Raw genomic sequence first — 21076 nt, forward strand, 5'->3', positions numbered from 1 at the left:
CGCGTCTGCCCTCCGCCTGTGTGTGGATTGCCTCGCCCTGTGTGATGCGCCTGCCTGCGGGAACCGGTTTCCTACATTGGTGATAGCAGTGGGATGCAGGTACCCCGGCACGCACTCGGACTGTAGCCTGGTAAGCAAGTCCAATGCGGACTTGAGGCTGGCAGGGGAGAGTGTATCATGCACAGGGAAGGCAACAGCAGGGCTGGTAGGTGACTTAATCACATACAGAGACATATGCCTGATATACGCTCCTTGCAAAGGAACCCTATCTTTTGTACTGCGGTATCGGCGCTGTGCATCATTAGGAGAGATCCCGGGTTGGAGCCCGCCCTCCGCCCGTGTGTGGATTGCCTGGCCCTGTGTGATGCGCCTGCCTGCGTTAACCGAGAACGCCTCAAACAACAGATTACTGCAGGGAATACAATTGTCACGTTTACGAAGAATATGGCATTTATGTTAACGTATTGCGTGCAAACAACATGTTTTTTTTTTTTTTTTTTTTTTTTTTTTTTTTTTTTTAATAATTCCTAACCTGAGTGAGTACACGACACAATTCCTTTCTAAAAAAAAAAAAAACACAACAAAAAACTTGTCTGGCTATTTATGTTTAATTTTCTTCACCGTATCCTAATTTACATACCACAACCCTAACCCTACAACTTTTTTTTTTTTTTTTTAAATAAACATAATTGTATGTCTAACAATAAATGTTAATGCTAAAGACGTGCAGACAAAACAATGTCCAGCAGAGAGAATTTTTTAGCAGTGCTAGGGCTACGTTTTACCACGTCTAGACTGTAAGTTAGAGCTAATATTAAAACGTACAAATACGACCTTGTCATACTAATATTACAGATGCAGCATGTGATTAGATTATATTACTGAAACATTTTAATTTCGATTAAGACAACATTCTGACGTGTAAAACCATTTAATGCATAAATAAATCTTCGATCGCACAAACTACATCTGATTGACAACAATGTTATAGAAACATAAAAAGACAGGGGTTTAAAACAATTTACCATATAAAGAGTCGTCGATCACACATTTTAAAGTTCATAAGACAGTGGCACAAACACACAACGACATACACAGTCTTGCAAATAAAACGATTAAACAAAAACAAAAAGCCATTAAGTGAAACTCCCCTTTAATCAAACTGTTGCCCCGCCTTAATATTTGCCTAAATTTGCATTACTGGGCTTGCGCGATCAATTTATTTCCTACGCCAGCGGTACGTAAAATGTCACCTGCCCCATTTTAAAGTTGTTTCTGTTTTACAAAATCCACTATTAGTTAGAAAACAGGCTCGTCACAGAGACCAAAACAATCATTAAAATATTCTGGAAATTAGCCAATGGCAACGGGTGATCTAATTCCATTGGCTGCAAGTTATTTGACAGCTTTGGTGCCAATCATTATTATACCAATCAGTCTGCCTCTGGATTTATATGATTGGTCAATAACGTGTCGTTGTGCTCCTGAGCAACTACGACAGCAATACTTTAAATGAGATGTAAATACGGTTGTTCATTGAATGAGTAACATCTGAAAGTAGGTTTACTGTTATGAAATATTATTAGTGTCGTGATAACATATTTTTTTTTCCTTTTAAACCTTCTAAACAACGAATGTGACCGACTTTGTAAAATCTAGGCGTTTTCTGAGGCATGTGATATAAAATCAATTTAAAATTAACCTGTGAATTCTGGGTACCGCTGTACAGAGAAATGATAATATGTCGTTATTTTCTTAATGTACGCGATGAAACTAGTGAGTTAACAGAGTTTTTTGTTTTTTTGTTTTTTAATGTTACTCCCATGACGATCCAAATATAAGCCATGCTTCGCTAGCTGCTGTAATGTTTTGTCGTGTTAAATTAAACTCTTCACAAATTCTGTTGAATTTCGAGGTTGATAAAACAAAATGGCACTTACAGTAATTAATTACCGGTAATTATACGGTACCTAACTGGAAGCTTTTTTTGATATTATATATTATATATATTATAGAATTAAATATATAATATATATATAATATAATATATATATTATATTAATGCTACGTAGCAATTTTGTTGGGTAAAACCCATTTCCCTTAATTTTTCTTAATGTTGTTTTATTTTTAAACGGGTATAATTTTAAAATCTGTTTTTAAAAAAATCTAATAAAAGTGGGCGGTGACAACTGTCAAAAGTTATTATTTTCTGGAGTAGTTCATGGTAATTAATAGTAGACAGAAACAGGAAAGGAGCACACATAATATATCATTATAGGATTAGTAATAAGTTTAAAAAAAAAAAAAAAAAAAAAAAAAAAGTATAATGGCCTGGTCCTGTTCATGGCCTGGTCCTGTTGTAGTGATCCACCCAGGGTGGACACCTTTGATATTAAAATCGCCAGCGGTCAGTTCATACGTTTTTTGAAAAAGTCACGTGTTCAAGGGAATTTTCAGCTCCTACTGTGTGTACACACTCTATTATATATCTATATAACTATAGACTATAGATAGATATAGATACGATAGATATAGATAGATAGATAGATATAGATATATATATATATATATATATATATAATAGATATATATATTATATATATATATATATATTTTATTGTCAACAACAACAGTTGTTGTTTTTTTTTATAGTACTGTATCACCTTTTTTTTTAAGATATCTTGAAACACAACTCCCGTTCTATAGCAGTTACTGCATTGTGTAATATTTATAAATACAGTACGGTACTTCTCGTTTCGGGTTTAAGTGCAGTGTTATATTACAGTACATGACTGAGTGATAAATGCAGAGGGTACAACGCTTTCACTATTTTCAACTTAGTTCATTGTGAAAAGGCTCATGCGCTACATAAACAACAACAGTAACAAGGAGAGAAAAAAAAAAGACGAGGCAGCAGGATAATTGGATCCTGTAGCGTTTTCTGTAAACTTTTTTGTTTTCATTGTTTTTGATTTGTTTGTTGTAAATAATATGCGTGCAAGGAAGCACTAAACTGCAGACTTGCTAGCAGGGATTATAATGAATGTAACTCATTAATTATACCACATTGTGCTGCTTGTTCCAGGAATGCAGTCTCTCTTGACTCATGCATGGTGAGAAGGCAGGTTTAGTCCTAGTACTGTACTGTAACAGTAAACATGGTGTTGTAAAACACATCCCGGTATAGAGGAATTAGCATATAGAAGGAAAAGCAGTTACCCTACAGTATATTAACCCCTTCTAGTTTCTTTATTACTGCATGGCTCTGTGTGCTGTCTTTCTTCAAGAACTCCCATCAATGCCTCAGTGTTTGCTTGCAGAAAACACATTTTACCACTGCAAAGCTTTTCACTATACATTTTGTTTAAAATTCTTATTAACTTGAGAACTGGGTCATTTTGAATCTTTATTCCAGTGTTTGATCTTACCAGGACCAATTCCAGGCTTGTAACTCTACAGTGCCCCAGTTTGGCAGCTTATCTTGTTAGTGTGTCCACAGAGATTTTTTCTATTCTGTGTCATTTAAGGAAGCTAGAAAGGGGCCACACGCTGCTTTTTTTTTTCATTTGGACTTTTTAGCAATTTCTGGTGGGGCTTTAGGGATTTTTTGTCCTAGAAAAAATTATTATACACTTTTAAATCCGAGCTTTTATTACAGGTGAGGAAACATGAAGGACATTCACAGTAGTCATAGCTCCATGATATTTTTCCCCACTGAATATCAAAGGATTTTCATTGCAATATTGGATTATTCTTGCTCCAATAATAAATAATTGTCATGGTTTTTACATAGAATTGTCTAGATACTGGGTACTGCTGCCTGTGGACTGCTTTCCTTATTCCATCATGTGATGCAATACATTGCTATACATGGTGCTGAGAGAATAATAAAAAAATAAATCATTATAAGAAGTTCACCAAGCTATAATGAGATCAGAAGGCAGTTCAGTCTTTACACAGGTTTCAGAACAAGTTCTTACATCCCTTATTTCTCAGGGGTGGTTTCTGTCATTTCCTGCCGCAGACAAACCCTCTTGCTACTCTGGTTTTCCTGAGATGCTGTTTGCTGCCCTGTCAGCAGTCAGACCTGCCTCTCTGGAGATGCAGAGGAGAACATCTTCTTAAAAGACCTTCAGAAAGCAGTTCCTGACATGGACAAGGTAAGTGTGTCTCACTTTCTGCTGTAACCCTCTGTATTGCTGCACAATTTTATTTCTGCCTGTCTGATGTACAGCAATAAAAGGGTTAATAAGGCTTTTATTTCTGTATACATAAATCCTTCTATTCTAATACAGTATGTGGTACACTGGATTGAGTGAATTGAGAGAATACCTGATGCCTCCAAGGAGAGTCTCCTTGTATGAGGCCAGCTTTTATCTTTTTCTATTGATCTGAAGAATAAAATACAGAATGCTGTTTGTGAAATAGTATTATGAAGCTGTTGCCTTCTTTAATTAACATGGGTCTGTTTCATGAATTTCATACTTTATTGATAAAGGCATTGAAAAAAGATAAATGTAAGACATCTTCAATCCTTTCGGATCATATGGGAATGGACTCTAGTATTAAGACATATTTCATTTAAATAAGTTCATCACATTTTCTGTAATGAGACCCATTTCATACTTTCTTTAAATTATATCTGTTTTCAATTTGCGTGTCTTTTAAACTGTGATTTTTACTTAAATTAGGAGCTTTTTCAATACAATTTAAGGGAATGTGGAAAAAACAAGTCAGAGTCTGGTGATTCCTACCTACCTGCTTGCTCTCTCTCTATACTAAACATATAGATAGAGCTGGAAAAAAAAAAAGTCTTGTAAAATTGATTTGAGCTGTATTTTGTTAAATTACTTTTCTGGCTTAGTTTTGTTATCTATGTAGACATATGTTACATAAAGTAAATTCTTGTAATAAAATTGTCTTTCGTTTAATAATTAAGTTACCCTCAAAGGCAAGCTGATTATCACCACTTGTTTACAGTTATAATGAACCTTGATCTGTTTTATTAAGCTAACATATACTGATTGTATCTCTTGGAGAGATATAAGTGGTTTTGTGGCAGGAAGACGATACAGATCTCATCATATTCTGCTGTAGTTTTGTTTGATATAGTAGCCTCATACAAGATATAACAATTGGTCAAAAAAATAACTAATTTTGTTGAAATGTAGTGACTAGGATTAGATTCTAGCAACCTATAGCGACATCATAAAAAAGTCAGTGGTATAAGTGTTAGTATAACACTGTTGCAATGACACTTTACATAGTTTTTGTCACACCAAACTAATTTATTGTGAGCTGTATTGAAACTCCAGAGGCACTGTGCTACCCAGCTCACATTCTAGTTTCACTGGCAGGGGTTCATTGTGGTTTTTTTTGCCTTTGCATCCTACAGGTCTTTTGTACAGATTGTAAGGAACAGAGATTAGCACAGAGTCTCTGCCCTTACTGTAACAAATGGCTATGCTTGAGATGTACTGATATACACCACCATGCGAAAGATAGGAAAATGAACGTCTTGTCAGAAACTAAGAGGATGCAACCCAATACTGGTAGGCTATATATTTTTATTTATCAAATGATTGATTATGAAGGTTTAGGGTACAAACAAGCTGGTTAGCTGTAGATTTTGCTTTAAGGCTGTGTTAATCCACATGAACCTTTGAAAAATAGATTATGCTCTACTGTGGTACTGGGTTGAGGGAGCATGCTCTCTAATACTGATTAAATTAATTAATTTCACATTCATTCACTACTGGTGGCCGCCCACGTCTGATACTGTCTTTTTAAGGAAACAGGCTGCAGTCTAAAACCAACTTTATTTAATCTGGCAAAACAAGTATTCACCATATCAGTGTACAGTGGTATGAGTGCATTTTGGATGAATAATAGTTATTAATTCAGCTGAATGTGTCTGCATGCCGCAGGTTTATGCTGTGTTGAAATTGTGAAGTGTATACTTTCACAGTTTGCAGAACAACACTGGAGAAAACAGAACCCATTTCAACAGGATGTGGTCATTGAATGATTTGCAGAGGCCAGGTGCTGGATTTATTACATGCTCTGCTAAATAAGTCTTTTTAACAGAAACCATTTGATAGCATTATTTAATAACTACATGTGACAGAGCATAGGCTCTGCAAATGGTTGCACAGCCAACTAGTTAATTGTGTGATTGGAAAAGTGTGTAACATATCCAGGTGATGATTGAATCAGTCCACATGGTAAAATGTATTAATATTACACTAAAATTACTGTACATATGTTTATAATACACATAATAACACAAATATAGTTTGGAACTAGTTTTGATTAATTTTAAGAATACCTAAAACTAAGGATTGACTGGTAATCACTTTATAACTGAATTGCAGGACTATTTATTTTCCTAGACCATCTGTGTTTTTTTTTTTTTTTTTTAAATATAAATTTAGTCGTCATCGACAATGATATTTTTTTTATTTTTTTTTTACCCCGATTTTCTCCCCAATTTGACATGCCCAATCGTTCTCCGTATCCCGGTTCACCGCTGCAGCTCCCTCGGTGACTTTGGGAACGGATGCTGGAAAATGTGTCCTTAGAAATGTGCTCTTGCCAATCCGTCATTTTTCGCACTGCGGGTCCACAGCGATGCCACCGTACCTGTAGTGCCAGAGGACAACACAGATCTGATGGCCCCACTGCAGAACCACAGGCGCCTATCGGCCACAGGGGTCACTGGTGCACGATGAACCGTTGATTCCCCACACGACTTAGTCCCTCCCTTCAAACCATATTCCATATAATACAAGACATTATGACACTGATGATTGGTAAAATGAGTCATGTATGATATAGATTTGTCTGTGGTAAGAACAGACTACAGTAGCAGAAGACTAAACAAATAGTTATAAATTGAGGACTTTGTGATATCTCTAGTGGTTGGAACTGACTGCACAAATTGACTTAAAAATGTGAATTTATTTCAGACATATGGGGAAATAAGGTTCATATAACTAGTTTGTTTGAAAAAAAAAATGTCCATGACTAATTTTCAATATTTGCTTGTTTGAAATACTGGCCACTATGCACAACATTTGAACTCTTGAGTTATTTAAATGTTTTTAAGTCTGTTTCAATTAATAAAGTACAGTTTGGTATTCATGAAACTGTTCCAGAACACCGCATCTATTTTATTGGTAACAACAGACTTTATATAATTGCAGCTTTGTGAAGAGGATCCGCTACAGTGTTTTTTTTGTGTTTCTGTTTAGCAGATTATTACATTAAAGCATGTTTTTTTGAACTTCCTATTCCCTAAAGAAGCTGAAGATCTGTCACAGGAACTCCTGTATTGTCAGCGTCACAATCGGGAACCTCTGCGTTTATTTTGTGAAACATGTGCCATGTTGACCTGCAGTAGCTGCCACCTTTCATCACACAAAAATCACAGGTAAGGAAACCCTTTTATTCTGGAAGCACACAGGGAGAGAATGACTGTGAAGCAATTATGAATAGAGACTCCTTTCTTCAGTTGGTCCCCTAACTCCACCACCACCACCACCCCAGCAAGTTGTAATTTAGAAATACTTTGTTCTGTAAAATGTTCTGTAAAAAGTATGTGTTAAATTCAAGGTATTTATAATTTTGCAACTCAGCAACCCTTGTGGAAACGTGTTTTGTAAAGCGTGGATTGCAGACAGTTTTTTATGTAACAATTTTTTTGTATTTCAGGCTTTTCCATATTGGTAAGGCCATTCAGAACCAACAGAGGCTTTTTGAAAGTTTAACAGCACAAGTGGAGGACAAGAAAGCAACCATAAAGAGTGCCACTAAACTAATCGAATCCAGGTAGAGTACACTGGACTGCATGCATTGTACCGTCCACTAAACTGATAGAATCCAGGTAGAGAACACCGGACTGCATGCATTGTACCCTCCACTAAACTAATCAAAGCCAGGTAGAGTACACTGGACTGCATGCATTGTACCCTCCACTAAACTAATAGAATCCAGGTAGAGTAATACATGTACTGAACACTGGGCTTCATGTATTTTAACCCTGCTAGTGCACCGTATCATTGGAATTAACTACATATGTGTAAGTAATAATAAAGTTGTTTGATTGTTATGAATAGAGGTCACTATACAGTATTTGATTTGCCCAGAACATTTCCATTAATCTTGTGTAATAATGTTCCTAACATAACACAATAACTCACACTTGTAATTTGTGCTGTTTCGTTTTCCAGATTTGATTGTCCTTTTGACTTGGTTGAGTCCTATTTGCCACAGTGCTGTATGTTTAATGGAATTAGTGTAACTGTCTTTCTTTCTCTGTTTATACTAAACCAGGTATTTAGAGATCACTTCAGTCACAAACACAAACCCTTTATGTGGTGCCCATTTGATTCTGCTTCGGATGGTGTATAAAACAGTACATTCAGAGTATATAAACTATTCTAGTGATCCAGTAAATAATGATGTTCTCATTGCTGTCTTGTTCTACAGGTTACATGACATAAAACTAATGCGCAGAAAAACAGAAAACCAGATTCAGATGGCAAAGATGATAATGATGAATGAAATAAACAAACGAGCCAATGTATTATTAGAACAACTTGAGGTAATTACCCATCCTGGAGTTAGCTAAACCCTTTGAAGGGGTTTGTTAGAGGTAACGTTATTGATATATTGATTTGCATATATCACAGGCCAACTAAAAGGTATATTGTACTTTATACTGTATTCATTTCTTTACTATTTCGTTGTTTACCTGTTTAATTTGAATGTGGGATGTATTTTTGTTTATGCTTGGATCGTGATTGGCATGCCTGCTAACTATTCTAACAAAAAATGTAATTTTTCAACTGCTGGGTCAGCTTCTGAAAAGACTCCTAATAGCCGGTTTTCTGAAGAGAGCTAGTTTAAAAGATGTCCACTTCTTGTCCCCTCTGAAACTCTGAGTTTTGTATAGAGATTGCCCCTTTTGCCCCTAGCTCACAGTTGCAGCAGTTAGCTGCTAAAATAAGCAGAAACAGTAATTCAGACTTGTACAAAACACACAATTCGGAGGGTGTTGTAAACCCTCTATAGTTCCTTTGTTATATGTGCAGCATTGAAATGATGTATTTATTCAAAAGATCCTTTTTTCCTATTCAGCAACATGCAGTAAGTACCAGAGGCTGAAACATTTACATCCTGCATTGACGTTCTGTTTATTCAGTACAATTCATGTGTGTAAATTAATTTTCATTCATTTTCACATAATACTAACCTTGACTTCAGTGAAAATACTTAAATCTTTATTATGAGACGGATGTATTTGGGACTATTAATAAATATTTTGAAATTGTCCCTTTTTTCTGATATTTGCCAAAATGGGGGTTCATGCGTGTTCGCCCCCAAAAGACACGAAAAGCAAACAGTATCCAATGTTGAGGGTTCAGGTAATAGCACCAAAGCCATTAGCCATGTTTTTGTTTTTGAATCCCATTTTTAAATACACCCATTAATATAGTTTAGATTTGACAAGCTATTTCCCTCTTAGACTACTTTAACTATGAGCTAATGCAGTTTATTTTGTGTCGCACAGAGGATAACGGATCATCATAAATTGAGTCTGGAGTGCCAGCAGCATGGAATCATTGACCTTTGTCAGCAGCTAGAGCAAGTGCAGAACTTTATAAACTGGGCAACAGCCCATGACAAGAGCATTCCATTCCTCTATAGTAAGGAACTGGTGAGTCGTACCTTTCTTTTCATGCAGCCTAGATTGTTCATCTGGTGGATATATATGTGCAGTGGGTATGTACAGTAGTGTCAATAAGAATTGGCATCCCCTTGTATGTTTAAACCATGTACATGTTTGCAAATGCACAAGGGAAAATAAAATAAGAGTTGTCTCTCAGCTTACATTTCAGATGCAACGTCTGCATGAATCCCAGCTCCATGCAAATATGGGTCCTGCTAATAAAATCAACTTCTACTGGGATGCCAGTTTCTGGACCAAGCAGATTTCACTCTTTGGTACAGCAATAATGATAATTATTTATTTTACTCTCGTAGAAACAGTATTGTACCAAATACTGATACAAATAAAAAAAGTTTATACAAGAAACAACATGTAACTGCTTCATTGTTGTATAGTTGCAGTTTTAACCACTGCACATGCATTTACAATAAGTTATCTATACAGTATAAAAGGTAGAAGTCAAAATGTTCTAGCTGTCAGATTGACTAGATAAAATGGAAGTCATTTTAAATTAAATGCATTTCAGGATAGCATTTGGCCATCCATGAGGGAAATAGATTTGTTTTAAAATGAAAGGGATGCTCTCTTGAATTCTGTCTCAACAAAAGTGTGCCAATTTGTTTTCAGGTCAGCTGACAACAGACACAGCTCACCAAGGCTTTCCAGACAATGCTAACATACAGCGACCACAACCTCTCATTTGTCAAGGCCTGCCGGCAGCCCAACATCACAGAACTGTAGATCAAGCCAGTGAGTTCCAGCCATGTTTTCAACAGCCGACCCCTCTCTATTGTGGACAGTGCCATCATAGGCCTCAAGCTCTCCAAGAACATCTTGCCCAACGGTGCATGCACCTTACAGAAACAAACAGAGGGCACACGCGATTGCAGCAACAGAATCCCATGGGTCAACATGAACTAGAGCAGGGCAGGAGGTATGGGAGGATAATTCCTTACCCCATGAAGACAATACATCCCTGGAAAGCACCTCAACAAGCACAGCTTGAGCAGGATCAGCAGGCAGGTATGTGTATGGGAACGCACTTACAAATGAAGCAGTTGGAGCAAAGCGTCTATCCAGTTAGCTGCACACTGCCGTCACACAGCATTCACCAGCAGATGCATCTGCACCGGGCTCCACCAAGAATGCAAGCCCCCCAGACACATGTGGCACAGCAGCAGCCTGTGGTGCAGCTCAGCCATTTGCAGCAGATGCAACTTCTGCAGCAACGACACATGAAGACAGCAGAGCCCCTGCTGCCTGACCATGCAATGCAGCATGGTGTCCTGCAACCCAGCCAACTGGAGCAAATGCAAAAAGGCACAAGGGTCCTGCAGCAGACTCAGGAGCCCAAGCTGCAGATCAATTACATTGTGAGACAGCAGCCTGTTCAACCTCAGAATGCTGTGCGACATCAAAGCTTCCAGCCAACACAGGATAGTGGTCAGGCTCAGCAGACTGAGCAGCTGCAACAGGAAGCTGAGCTCCAGCAACACGATGAGAACCATGGGATGACTCATGCAAGTGTGGTGAACCAAATCATTGTAAGTTTTACACATTAGATTATTTGTTATATATAGCCCAGCTGACCGTATACTTTAGAAAAGATACATATTTTATACCTCCGGGCACAAAGGTGAAAAAACCACAATATGTATTTAGATCCATCAAACAGCAGCAATGAAATAGAAGTGGGTAGATTTGGTTTCTTTGCATTTCAAACAGTCCGATTTTCATATTATATTTTCTTTCTGAAAGTTAAGTGTGGCCCTGGTAGTTATAAATGACATACAGTAGTTGTATTTATATTGTCAAACTTTAAAGCATTACAAGAGGTTAAGAGAAGCAGGATACAATGTCATAATACTAGGTTGGTCCGTTTTTAAATGATTTTCAGATTTCATATGTCTCCTTCATTTCCTTATTCCTTCTTGAGTCACCATATTTTATATAGTGGTAAGAGCCAGCTTCATCTTGAGTATCTGAACTAGCGTGTTTGGCCTGTAGGTGTAGAATTGTTCTCGCAGAACACTACATGACTATTGTTTTGCATAGCATGTAGTGGCCTCTGATCAGCTCAAACCAGGCCATAAGAATAAATTAGTACAACTTAGTAACTGAGCAAAGGACATCTAATGTGAGAGAGCGTAAGACGAGAATATATTATCCCAAATCTTCCAGTGTACCAACCAACATCTTGCCAAGGTGCTTCCAAGATTCTGACCCACCATGCAACTTGCTCTGAACACAGTGGGTTGCTAATCTGTTGAATGTGTTTTATTGTACTGATTTTAATGAACATGCTTATTTTCCTGACAGCTACCTGTTCATTATGACTCTGTACTTTCACAGCCACAGCAGACGCCCTGTTCCGAAGCTACGAACGGGGTACATTTCATACCAGCACAGCCGCAGGATTCCCATGGCAGTATGTTGTCCTGCACACTGCCATTACCCAGCCATTCAGCATCAACACTTTCAAAGCAAAACACAGAGGTAATGGTTTACCTTGAAATTATTCAGTAAGTAACTACAGAGTCAGACAATTTCTTGCATATTTAGGAGTAACCCTAGCCACTTGGCAATGTTTCAATAATTTAAAAACCTGCAAAATCAATTCAGTATATTTAAAAATTCAATTTGAGGAGTTTCCAAAACTTCTACAGTAGTATTATCTTGGAAATAGACGTACATCAATATATTTATGTACACACAAATGTGTAATCACAAAATCACAAAAGCTTAAAAAAACATCTGAAATAATTAAAAAACAGATACAGCTGGACATTAGTAATAATTTAAAAACAGTGGGATCTATTAAATACAATGACTTGACACTTACGTAAAGTTTAATGAAGGGTAAACATTGATGTGAAGCCCTCTATTTATTTAACCACGCATTAATGAGTTGCCCTGGGAATATAGTTGAGCTCGCTGTTAGATTTCATTCCTCAGAGCACATCTCTTACTGTTGCCTCGGATCAGTGCATATCACATTTTTCATTTGAGGGGTGGATGGCAGTTAAAGGCTTTCTGCGTTTAGTGCGATTCACATTTAAAATACAGAAAACGCATCTGGATTCCTAAGGGACATATTATAGGTAAGTATGTTTAATTGCTCAATAATTACATGAGATCTGTTTAGATCTCAGCCAGCTAAAATCTTACTGCTGGGTGCGTAACTAGAAGCAAGGTAAGCAGTGGGTGAACATGCAGTATTATTGTGCAGAGTATGTTACTTTATTTTTCAGAATACAGTTAGTCTCTGTCAGTGTGCATAATATATAAAGAAATACTTAGATAGGAAGATGGATATAGATCATGATTTTATATTTTTAAAACTATATGGACAAAAGCCATAGGGCCTTTTGCTAATAATGGCTGTATATTTAACCCTAATTATTATGCATGTTTGTCTTTGTGGGATTGTTATAAAAATAACAAATAGGCATTTTTAAAAGCAGGTTTGATTCTCTGTCTACCCTGATATAAATAACATATAAATTAGCACATTTTGCATGCTTACCTGCAACTGTAATTCTGGCACAGTTCTTTTTTTCTGATGATTAAAATCTGAAACTCATTAGCAAGCAACGCCTGATCCTTGCTGGCCCACTTTAAATCTCCCAATGTTAATTTGTATGGGAAATGAAAGTTCAACGGTCTAAATCTCTGTCAGGATTGTGCATCAGGAGCCACTGCTGACAGGGATTCTGCCTCGAAGAAAATGGCCGTGCCAGCCAACCAACCCCTGAGCCTCACATCAAAAATAACTGACCTAATATCTGAGAAAAGGGCTCATGAAAACACCCAGCAAGATTCAGCACCTTTCCCAAGGCCTGAAACACACTCATTCCCTGAAGAACTGCACAGTGGGACGACTGATAACCTAGCAACACATAACAGGGACCAAGGGAGCATGGATTTCAAGGTAAGGTTAAGTGGTGTGACATCACTTTCCCCGCTCAGGTTACAAATGATCCAGATTGCCCAGAATAGTTTGAGAGATTGATTTCCTGGTGAGCTAATAACCTAATCAATGGGTTTCTGTTAATCAGGTTTCAAATTTGTATGTGGAAAATCAATCGGATGATTTGAGAGTGCAATTTTACAGAGAAGTATGTTAAATATACACATTCATTTGGCATCAAACCTAACTTGGTTTGAGGGCTTGCTGCCTGGCCTGCTGGATGAGGCGGAGACCCCCATAGACTAAACCTAAGAAAAGTTTTTTTAAAAAGGTGGAGATGGGGAGGTGGTGGGTTACGATGAAATCGAAACACAAATGAGGTAATTGAAGAGGGTGTTTATAGTGCTAACAATCTTAATTAACTAATCTTAATTAACTAATGTGTAAATTTGGTGACGCAGAGATTGGTGTCTGACCTTCCTCCCGAACTTTATAAACTTCATTTAGTGGGTCATCCCATTAAAGAAATCCCTAGCAATAACACTGGTGTTGACGTTATACTAGTTACAAATACTGTTAGTGTACTTTATTGTATATTTATATATATATATATATATATATATATATATGTATGCCAGCAAATCTTTTTCCAATAGTACTTTATTTTCTTTATTTTTTAATTTTATTTTTTAATAAATTTAGTCATCTCCAATTTTTTTTACCCCGGTTTTCTCCCAATTATCTGTATCCTTGGCTCACGGCTCGCAAAATCCCCCCGCCGACTCGGGGAACGGATACTGGAGCGCGCGTCCTCCGAAACGTGCTCCTGCCAATCCGTCATTTTTCGCACTGCGGATCCACAGCGAGGCCACCAGACCTATAGCGCCGGAGGACAACACAGATCTGCAGGCTCCACTGCAGAACCACAGGCGCCCTGTCGGCCACAGGGGTCGCTGTGCATGGTGAACTGTGGATTCCTCTACCGACCTAAGCCCTCCCTACCCGGGCAGTGCTCGGCCAATTGTGTGCCACCCCCTGGGAGCTCTCGGCTGTGACATAAGCCTGGACTCAAACCTGTGATACCCAGGCTGTAGGGCACATCCGCGTGGCGCGCCTTTGCTGGATGCGCCACTCAGGAGCCCCCTCCGACAGCACTTCTTCATTTGTGTATTTATTTTAGTATCAAGTGGTTGAGTTTTGACACGTACTGTATATACAAACATACTTTACATGCAAGAACATAAAAATCCAGTGGGTTTGTAAGTGTGTCTCTCTTTGAAAATCAGGCATGTGACCTAGTCATTATTCCCTATACAAGACCAGCCACACCAAGATTATTAAGGGTAAAAAAGATAAATGATTTAATGCATGATACTACTATTTGATTTTCAATTTTCTTTTAAAGGAAGCTGACCGTGTATTAACAAAAGGACGAATTAAAGAGGACGGTGAAAATACATTAGATGAACCAATAAATTTGTCTTTCGAAGAACACCAGTTATTTGAAACGCCACCCATGTGCTCTGCTGGTCTTCGTATCTCTCCTGTAACAGGTAAAATAGCAGGACAGTGCAAGGGCTCTGCTTTCATCATGTCAACACCATCCTTTTTTTTTTTTTTTTTTTTTTTTTTTACTATTTCCCTAAACCTATAATAAATGTAAGTACTGTTCATAACATCAATTAAAGGGTTTTTTGTTTCTTTATTAGCTGGCAGCATCTTTGAAGGTGAAGATAATGAAATTAATGGAAATGCATCACAGAATATTATCAGGTACAGTAACTTATTCCAGTCTCCTGTGATTGTTGCTTTGTCAATGGTGTGAAAATAACACTTATGATAGATAGATAGATGTTCACAAAAACAAACAAAACAGTTCTAACTAAACTCTGAAGGTCCGCTATCTAATAACTGGGCAGCTAAGCTGCTTAGCGGCCTGAACAAAAACACACACAAAAAAAAAAAAAAAAAAAAAAATATATATATATATATATATATATATATATATATATATATATATATATATATATATATATATATATATATATATGTATGAATGAGTGACAAGTGTGGGGCACTGTGGGCGAGCATAGACATATAAGGCCGTGTATAAATATATCCTTCTCTCTCTCTCTCCAAGTTCCTTACATGGCAGTTTTTCATGTATGAGAAAAAGTCAACAAAAGCAGAAAAATCCTAAAAACACTGAACAAAGCATGATTGCACTGTATTGTATTTCAGAGTACCTGAAAATGTGATGGTCCCGTTCGTCAAGCTGGAACGTTTGAAAATTTGTCAAGGTGCTGGTCAACTACCAGTGTTCAAACTGCAGCCAGACTGCAGCCAGACGGATAGCAGCTATTTCATCCTGATGGAAGTGAAAAACGAGACTCCAGCAGCAACTGCACAAGTATGGGAAACGGGTAACACTGCTCAAGAGGTTAATATGAATATGGTAAGCACAATACAAAACAATCGGTATTGCAGTTGTAAAGGGTATCAAACTGCTACGTGGTTATATAGTGTATTCTCGCTATACAGTGTTTCAAAGGATTTTATTATAAAATTATATTATAACACAACTATGAATACTGTACCAGAGTGAATTCAACTCAAGGTTCTGGAAAGATAGATTGCTCGTGTCAATAGAAGCCCTTGATGAAATCACAGCGTTGTATTGTACATTATTCTTTATGTAAAGCAGAGGTATTTGAGTGATAACGACATACACCTTTTCTCTTTATTAAAGACAGCCCTTCTTGGTGACACAGTCCACCCTCCACAGACCAACCATTTGCAGTCACAAGATAACCCTAACCATGAACCACTGGACACTTCAGACTTGCACAGGCTCGCTCAAAGCTGTGATCCCAAAGACCCAGAGCCAGTGCCGCTGTGTGGTGACAAAGAGGAACCTCCCTGTACAAATCTGCCTGAGGAAATGGAGGAAGCCAGTGTCATGGAGAACGAGGATTTCTGTGCAGTCTGCCTCAATGGAGGAGACCTGCTGTGTTGTGATCGATGCCCCAAGGTTTTCCATCTCTCCTGTCATATGCCTTCACTGCTGAGCTTCCCAGTGTAAGGACAATACCATTCTTGCTGTTTCTTTGGGGAGATAGGAGTTGGGGTCCAGGCAGATGAATTGAAGTGCCATCAGTAGAGTTTTGGGACCACTTTCTGTACTTTGCAAACGTAACTGTATCACCTTTTTGAAATTCTGTGCAAATCATTGCTAATATGCAGTGTTTTGAGTACAGTTGTGGGTTTAGGCAAGGCAGATTCTGGAAGTTAACCTCTAGATGGTGATTCAATAATTTAACAAATCAGATTAGAATAAAGGTAGGTCATTTTGATCTCAATGGTGATTTTACTTTTTTTGTTTTAGGGGTGAGTGGGTATGTTCACTGTGCCGTAACCTGCAGATTCCAGAGATGATATACGACTGTGAAAACACTCGCCTGATTCGAGAACATAAAGGGAAAAGGCCACAGTACGGGCTTTCACTCTATGACCAAAGGGTAATTTTTAATGTTTTTTTTTTTTCATTACACTCGCTGTCTATCTCAATTAACCATGACCTGTTCTGATGAGTCTTATTTATTCTCGTCAACAGAAATGTGAAAGACTGACTCTCCACATTTACTGCAACACCCTCAGCTTGCCTTTCCATGAGCCTGTTAGTCCTTTGGTAAGTGCCCTTGTGCGGAAGCTGAAACGTAGATACTTCTTCTTTGTGGTCTTTTTGAACAGTTTGGTAGTAAAATACATTTTTAAAAAAGGAAATATGTAATGAATTCAGTAAACAAAATTTATACAATCATTTTTTAAAGAATCTCAGTGTGCTTTGTATTAGTCAAATGTTTTATTGCTATACTCACATAGTTAATGTAACCTTTTAAAATACTGTATTTCCATTTTATACTTCAATCTAGGCACGCCATTACTACCAAATAATAAAGAAACCAATAGACCTGTCTGTTATAAGAAGCAAACTGAACAAGAGGAGCCCTCTCTGTTATTACACCCCTGAGGAGTTTGTGGCTGATGTTTTCCTGATGTTCAGAAACTGTGCAAAATTTAACTATGTAAGTATATTCATTTATTTATATATTTTATATATATATATATATATATATATATATATATATTATATATATACACACACACACACACACACACACAGTGCTCCCTCCCTATAAGGCTCTCGGTTAGGACGCGACTCAGATACAACATGCCTCAGATATGACGCTTCTACAGCATGTCCCCAACTTCCCTATACTAGTGATTCATGCAATATTTCTACAGTAAATACAGTACTGGTGTTCAAACTGTAAACAACTTCTCAGTCTAACTTCCGTTTCTTTCTCTCCATTCCGATACAGTATCTGAACTGAAGAAACGCTGCGCTGGCACTTTATAACACAGACCTCTTACTCTGCATTCGTTTTATAAATAAATAAACATTAGGCCTGTTACGTGGTTATCTTTCCTAATGTATTTCCTTTTTTTGCTGTGAGAGGAGCTGCGGCTTTCTCCGGGAGACAAGACGCTTCAGCTTCTCTTCAGTCCCACTTCAGCAGCCGAACCTGGGGCGAGCCCATTCCCCTCTTCCGAGCTGCTCTCCTTCTCGCACTTGGTTTGCTTGTCTGTTGCTTCGATCTGAACTTCCGTCTGCTGTTTCAGCAGGCTATTTGTAGTTTAAAAACTGCTCATTTAAAATGACTCACCAGTGGGAATGTTATTTTTTTTTTTTTTTTTTTTTTTTTTTAATTTAGCGTTGATTACATGGGGCTTTATGTATGGTTAATTTAATGGAATTTTACATTTTTGGTTCATATATGTGCATTAGAGAGGGCGTTATTTTATTTTGGATTTTATTCAGATGTGTGTTTTGTGTCCTGCAGCACCTCCCACTCCCCTCCACCGTTTCTTAATGCTCTTCGGTTATAATGCTCATATTCTGTCGTCGTCCGTCCCCTATACCCCCCCCCCGCCCTCGAGACATGCATTATACAACGGAGCACTGTGTGTCTCTTTTATATATATATATATATAATATAAAGTAAAACATGTATATTCAGTACTGCTTTGCATCTCAAAGATGTACTGTAAGGTACAGTAAAATATGAACTCATTTAAGTAGTATATTCCTATTAGGGTTTCAGATTTTAACCATGCTATTTACAGCAGTGATATACTGTCGTTACACAGAATAAAGTGAAATTAAGGGATATTATTTAATTCCTCCCCAGTGTATAAACAGCGTCTGTTCTCTGCGGGTGAGTTCCGGAATAGCTGCTTGTGCAAGCTCGTTGCACAGTGTTTAAGATTTGCTTGGGAATGCACGGTCTCGGGTTCACACACAAGCCCAGCTGTGGTTGTCCTACTTTTCTAATTACAGTTCCATTAAGAAATGATCTGCCATTCAGTGCGGCAGAAGTATATCCTTTTTCTTATTATGAACACGCCTTCAGGACCGAGTGTAAGAGCCTACTGTATGTTGAAGGGCAGTAACTTTTAACCCAAACACATTACAGCCAGATTCCGAGGTGGCCCAAGCAGGGAGGAGCCTGGAGGCTTTCTTCAATGAGAAGCTCAAAGAGGTGTTCCCAGATAAAGTCTTTCAGGATTTGACGGATGACTCAGATCCAGAAGAGTTTGATGGTGTGTATAAGGTGGGCGTGAATGGCTTTCTGTGGCCACCGGAGGAAAAGGAAAAGGAGCCCTGTCACATCAAACGAAGACGGCGGAACTCTGTTGGCTGCAAAAAACATCAGGTTTAACCAAGAACAGTGCTGAATATAAGCTTTCTGGAAGTGATAACAACCCACATTGACCCCATATATCCAATCTGCTGAAGGGGCAATTGCAAGTGTTCTTAATATGCGATTTCACAAACGTGATTCTTAACTCCTCTGATTTTAATGAGGAATGTTCCTATCGGCAAATGGATGTGTTTTTTCTTCACGCCTTCTTTTAAGGGACTTACATGTATCTCTTAATATATATGGATTCTTAACCTGTTTCTGTTTTTTTAAAGATGTGCATTAGAATGTAATTGTTTATGGAAATGGTAATGTTTAAAAAAAAAAAAAAAAACCTCAGGTTTTGACTGCCATTGCTGTTAAATCTCTTTTTTTTAACAGCTAATCACTTGCATGCAACAGCTTTTTAATAGACCAATTAACTAAAACATTATTTGTTAAACAGGCGACACCACTTATTTCACTGCAGATTGCAGGGGGATTACATTTTACATTCTGTTATAATCTCTGTGTTTTTATTTTCTCTCTTTTTAATATTTCGTGTTGACTTTCTGTAACGAGAACAATAACATGGCCAGCAGAACTGCAGTTTCTATTTTGTACAACAGGTGGCAGTAAGGCTTCAGACTTACAGTATGCAAAATGATGTATTAGTCCAAGCGGAGCATGAGGGCTGTAGAGAGGCCATCAAGAAGTTTGAATGTTCTCTTACAAATAAAACTTTGATTTATTTTTCTTTCTTCAAGACTTTTTTCCATTTACTGAAGCTGTGGATGCCAGTGGCTAGTTACTAGGTTACAGCTATATTGGAAGGCTGGGAAATTCCACTTTATGAGAAGGCCGCAATTTACAAGCCTCATCTCTGTATATAGAAGCCTCTGTGTAGGGTGTTAGGTCAGCTCTTCATGGTACCTGTATTTAGCTACCTTTTAATTAAACATGGTCAGAACTAGACACGTTCAAACAAAAAAGCATTTCAGTTACCAGTAGTAGCAGTAAAAAAAATGTTTTTAAACTGGTTTGCAGATTATCTCACACAGAAATAATGCACTGTAATGTTTGAACTGACTTTAAGAAACTGGGACTTAAATCATTGGTATAAAGCAAGCTTTTATTAGCTTTTTTGATCTAATACAGACATAACATTGTTATTCAATAGCGCAGCTCAAATGTTTTTCATCATGGAATTTGTTGCTTTACTAACTTGATTTAAAACAGAGGTTCAGAGTTGAAGTCCAGCTTGGAAAAGCATAGAAAAGTGTCAACAGATAGTTTTAAACATGTTCCATACACAGGTGCACATACATTTTCCTAAAATATTTTCTCGGCCAAAGTGAATTTGTTGACCTTAATTATGTAATTAATAATATTGCATGGGCATTGTGGCAGTCCTTGTTTAAACCTGCCTGTGTTCCTAGAAGATGAATAATGGCCCTTATGAACATAAGCACATAAAAGCTAGCACATCATTCACTATCTACTGCAGGGATTCTGTTGTTTAAACTTAACCTTGGCAAACTAACCTGAAATTATGCTGTCAGCTATTATAAATTATATATAAAAACACTGTTAAATCTTTTAAAAAGGAACTCTAAAACCATATTGTAGCTCAAGCTACAAGGAAGGAATTGGATACATTGAAATATACTGTCACTGGCTGGACCATTT

At 37.5% G+C, this 21076-nt stretch overlaps 1 protein-coding gene across 2 annotated transcripts; it reads left to right on the forward strand.

Moving 5' to 3' along the window:
- The first annotated feature begins 1502 nt into the window (after positions 1-1502).
- LOC121294933 (tripartite motif-containing protein 66-like) lies at positions 1503-20148 on the forward strand. 2 transcript variants are annotated; one of them, XM_041219152.1, is made up of 19 exons: positions 1503-1557; positions 4025-4160; positions 5396-5552; positions 7303-7432; positions 7714-7830; positions 8491-8605; positions 9575-9721; positions 9891-10008; positions 10361-11277; positions 12086-12229; positions 13413-13664; positions 15049-15196; positions 15353-15416; positions 15885-16098; positions 16393-16721; positions 17029-17161; positions 17257-17331; positions 17576-17728; positions 19181-20148. In XM_041219152.1, the coding sequence occupies exons 2-19, from the start codon at positions 4152-4154 to the stop codon at positions 19424-19426; spliced, it is 3468 nt and encodes a 1155-aa protein (XP_041075086.1). In that variant the 5' UTR covers positions 1503-1557; positions 4025-4151; the 3' UTR covers positions 19427-20148. The 2 variants fall into 2 exon arrangements, with proteins under 2 accessions (XP_041075086.1, XP_041075087.1); XM_041219153.1 differs by having other exon boundaries at positions 7306-7432.
- Positions 20149-21076: the final 928 nt, after the last annotated feature.

This window comes from Polyodon spathula, chromosome 19 (genome assembly GCF_017654505.1).
Source record: "Polyodon spathula isolate WHYD16114869_AA chromosome 19, ASM1765450v1, whole genome shotgun sequence".
NCBI lineage: Eukaryota > Metazoa > Chordata > Actinopteri > Acipenseriformes > Polyodontidae > Polyodon > Polyodon spathula.

Excerpts from the sequence above, each read along its gene's own strand:
- LOC121294933 (XM_041219152.1), top strand. Across the intron at positions 13,665-15,048 it reads AAGGGAGCATGGATTTCAAG|GAAGCTGACCGTGTATTAAC; the intron begins GTAAGGTTAAGT and ends TTTCTTTTAAAG. Across the intron at positions 17,729-19,180 it reads ACTGTGCAAAATTTAACTAT|CCAGATTCCGAGGTGGCCCA; the intron begins GTAAGTATATTC and ends AACACATTACAG.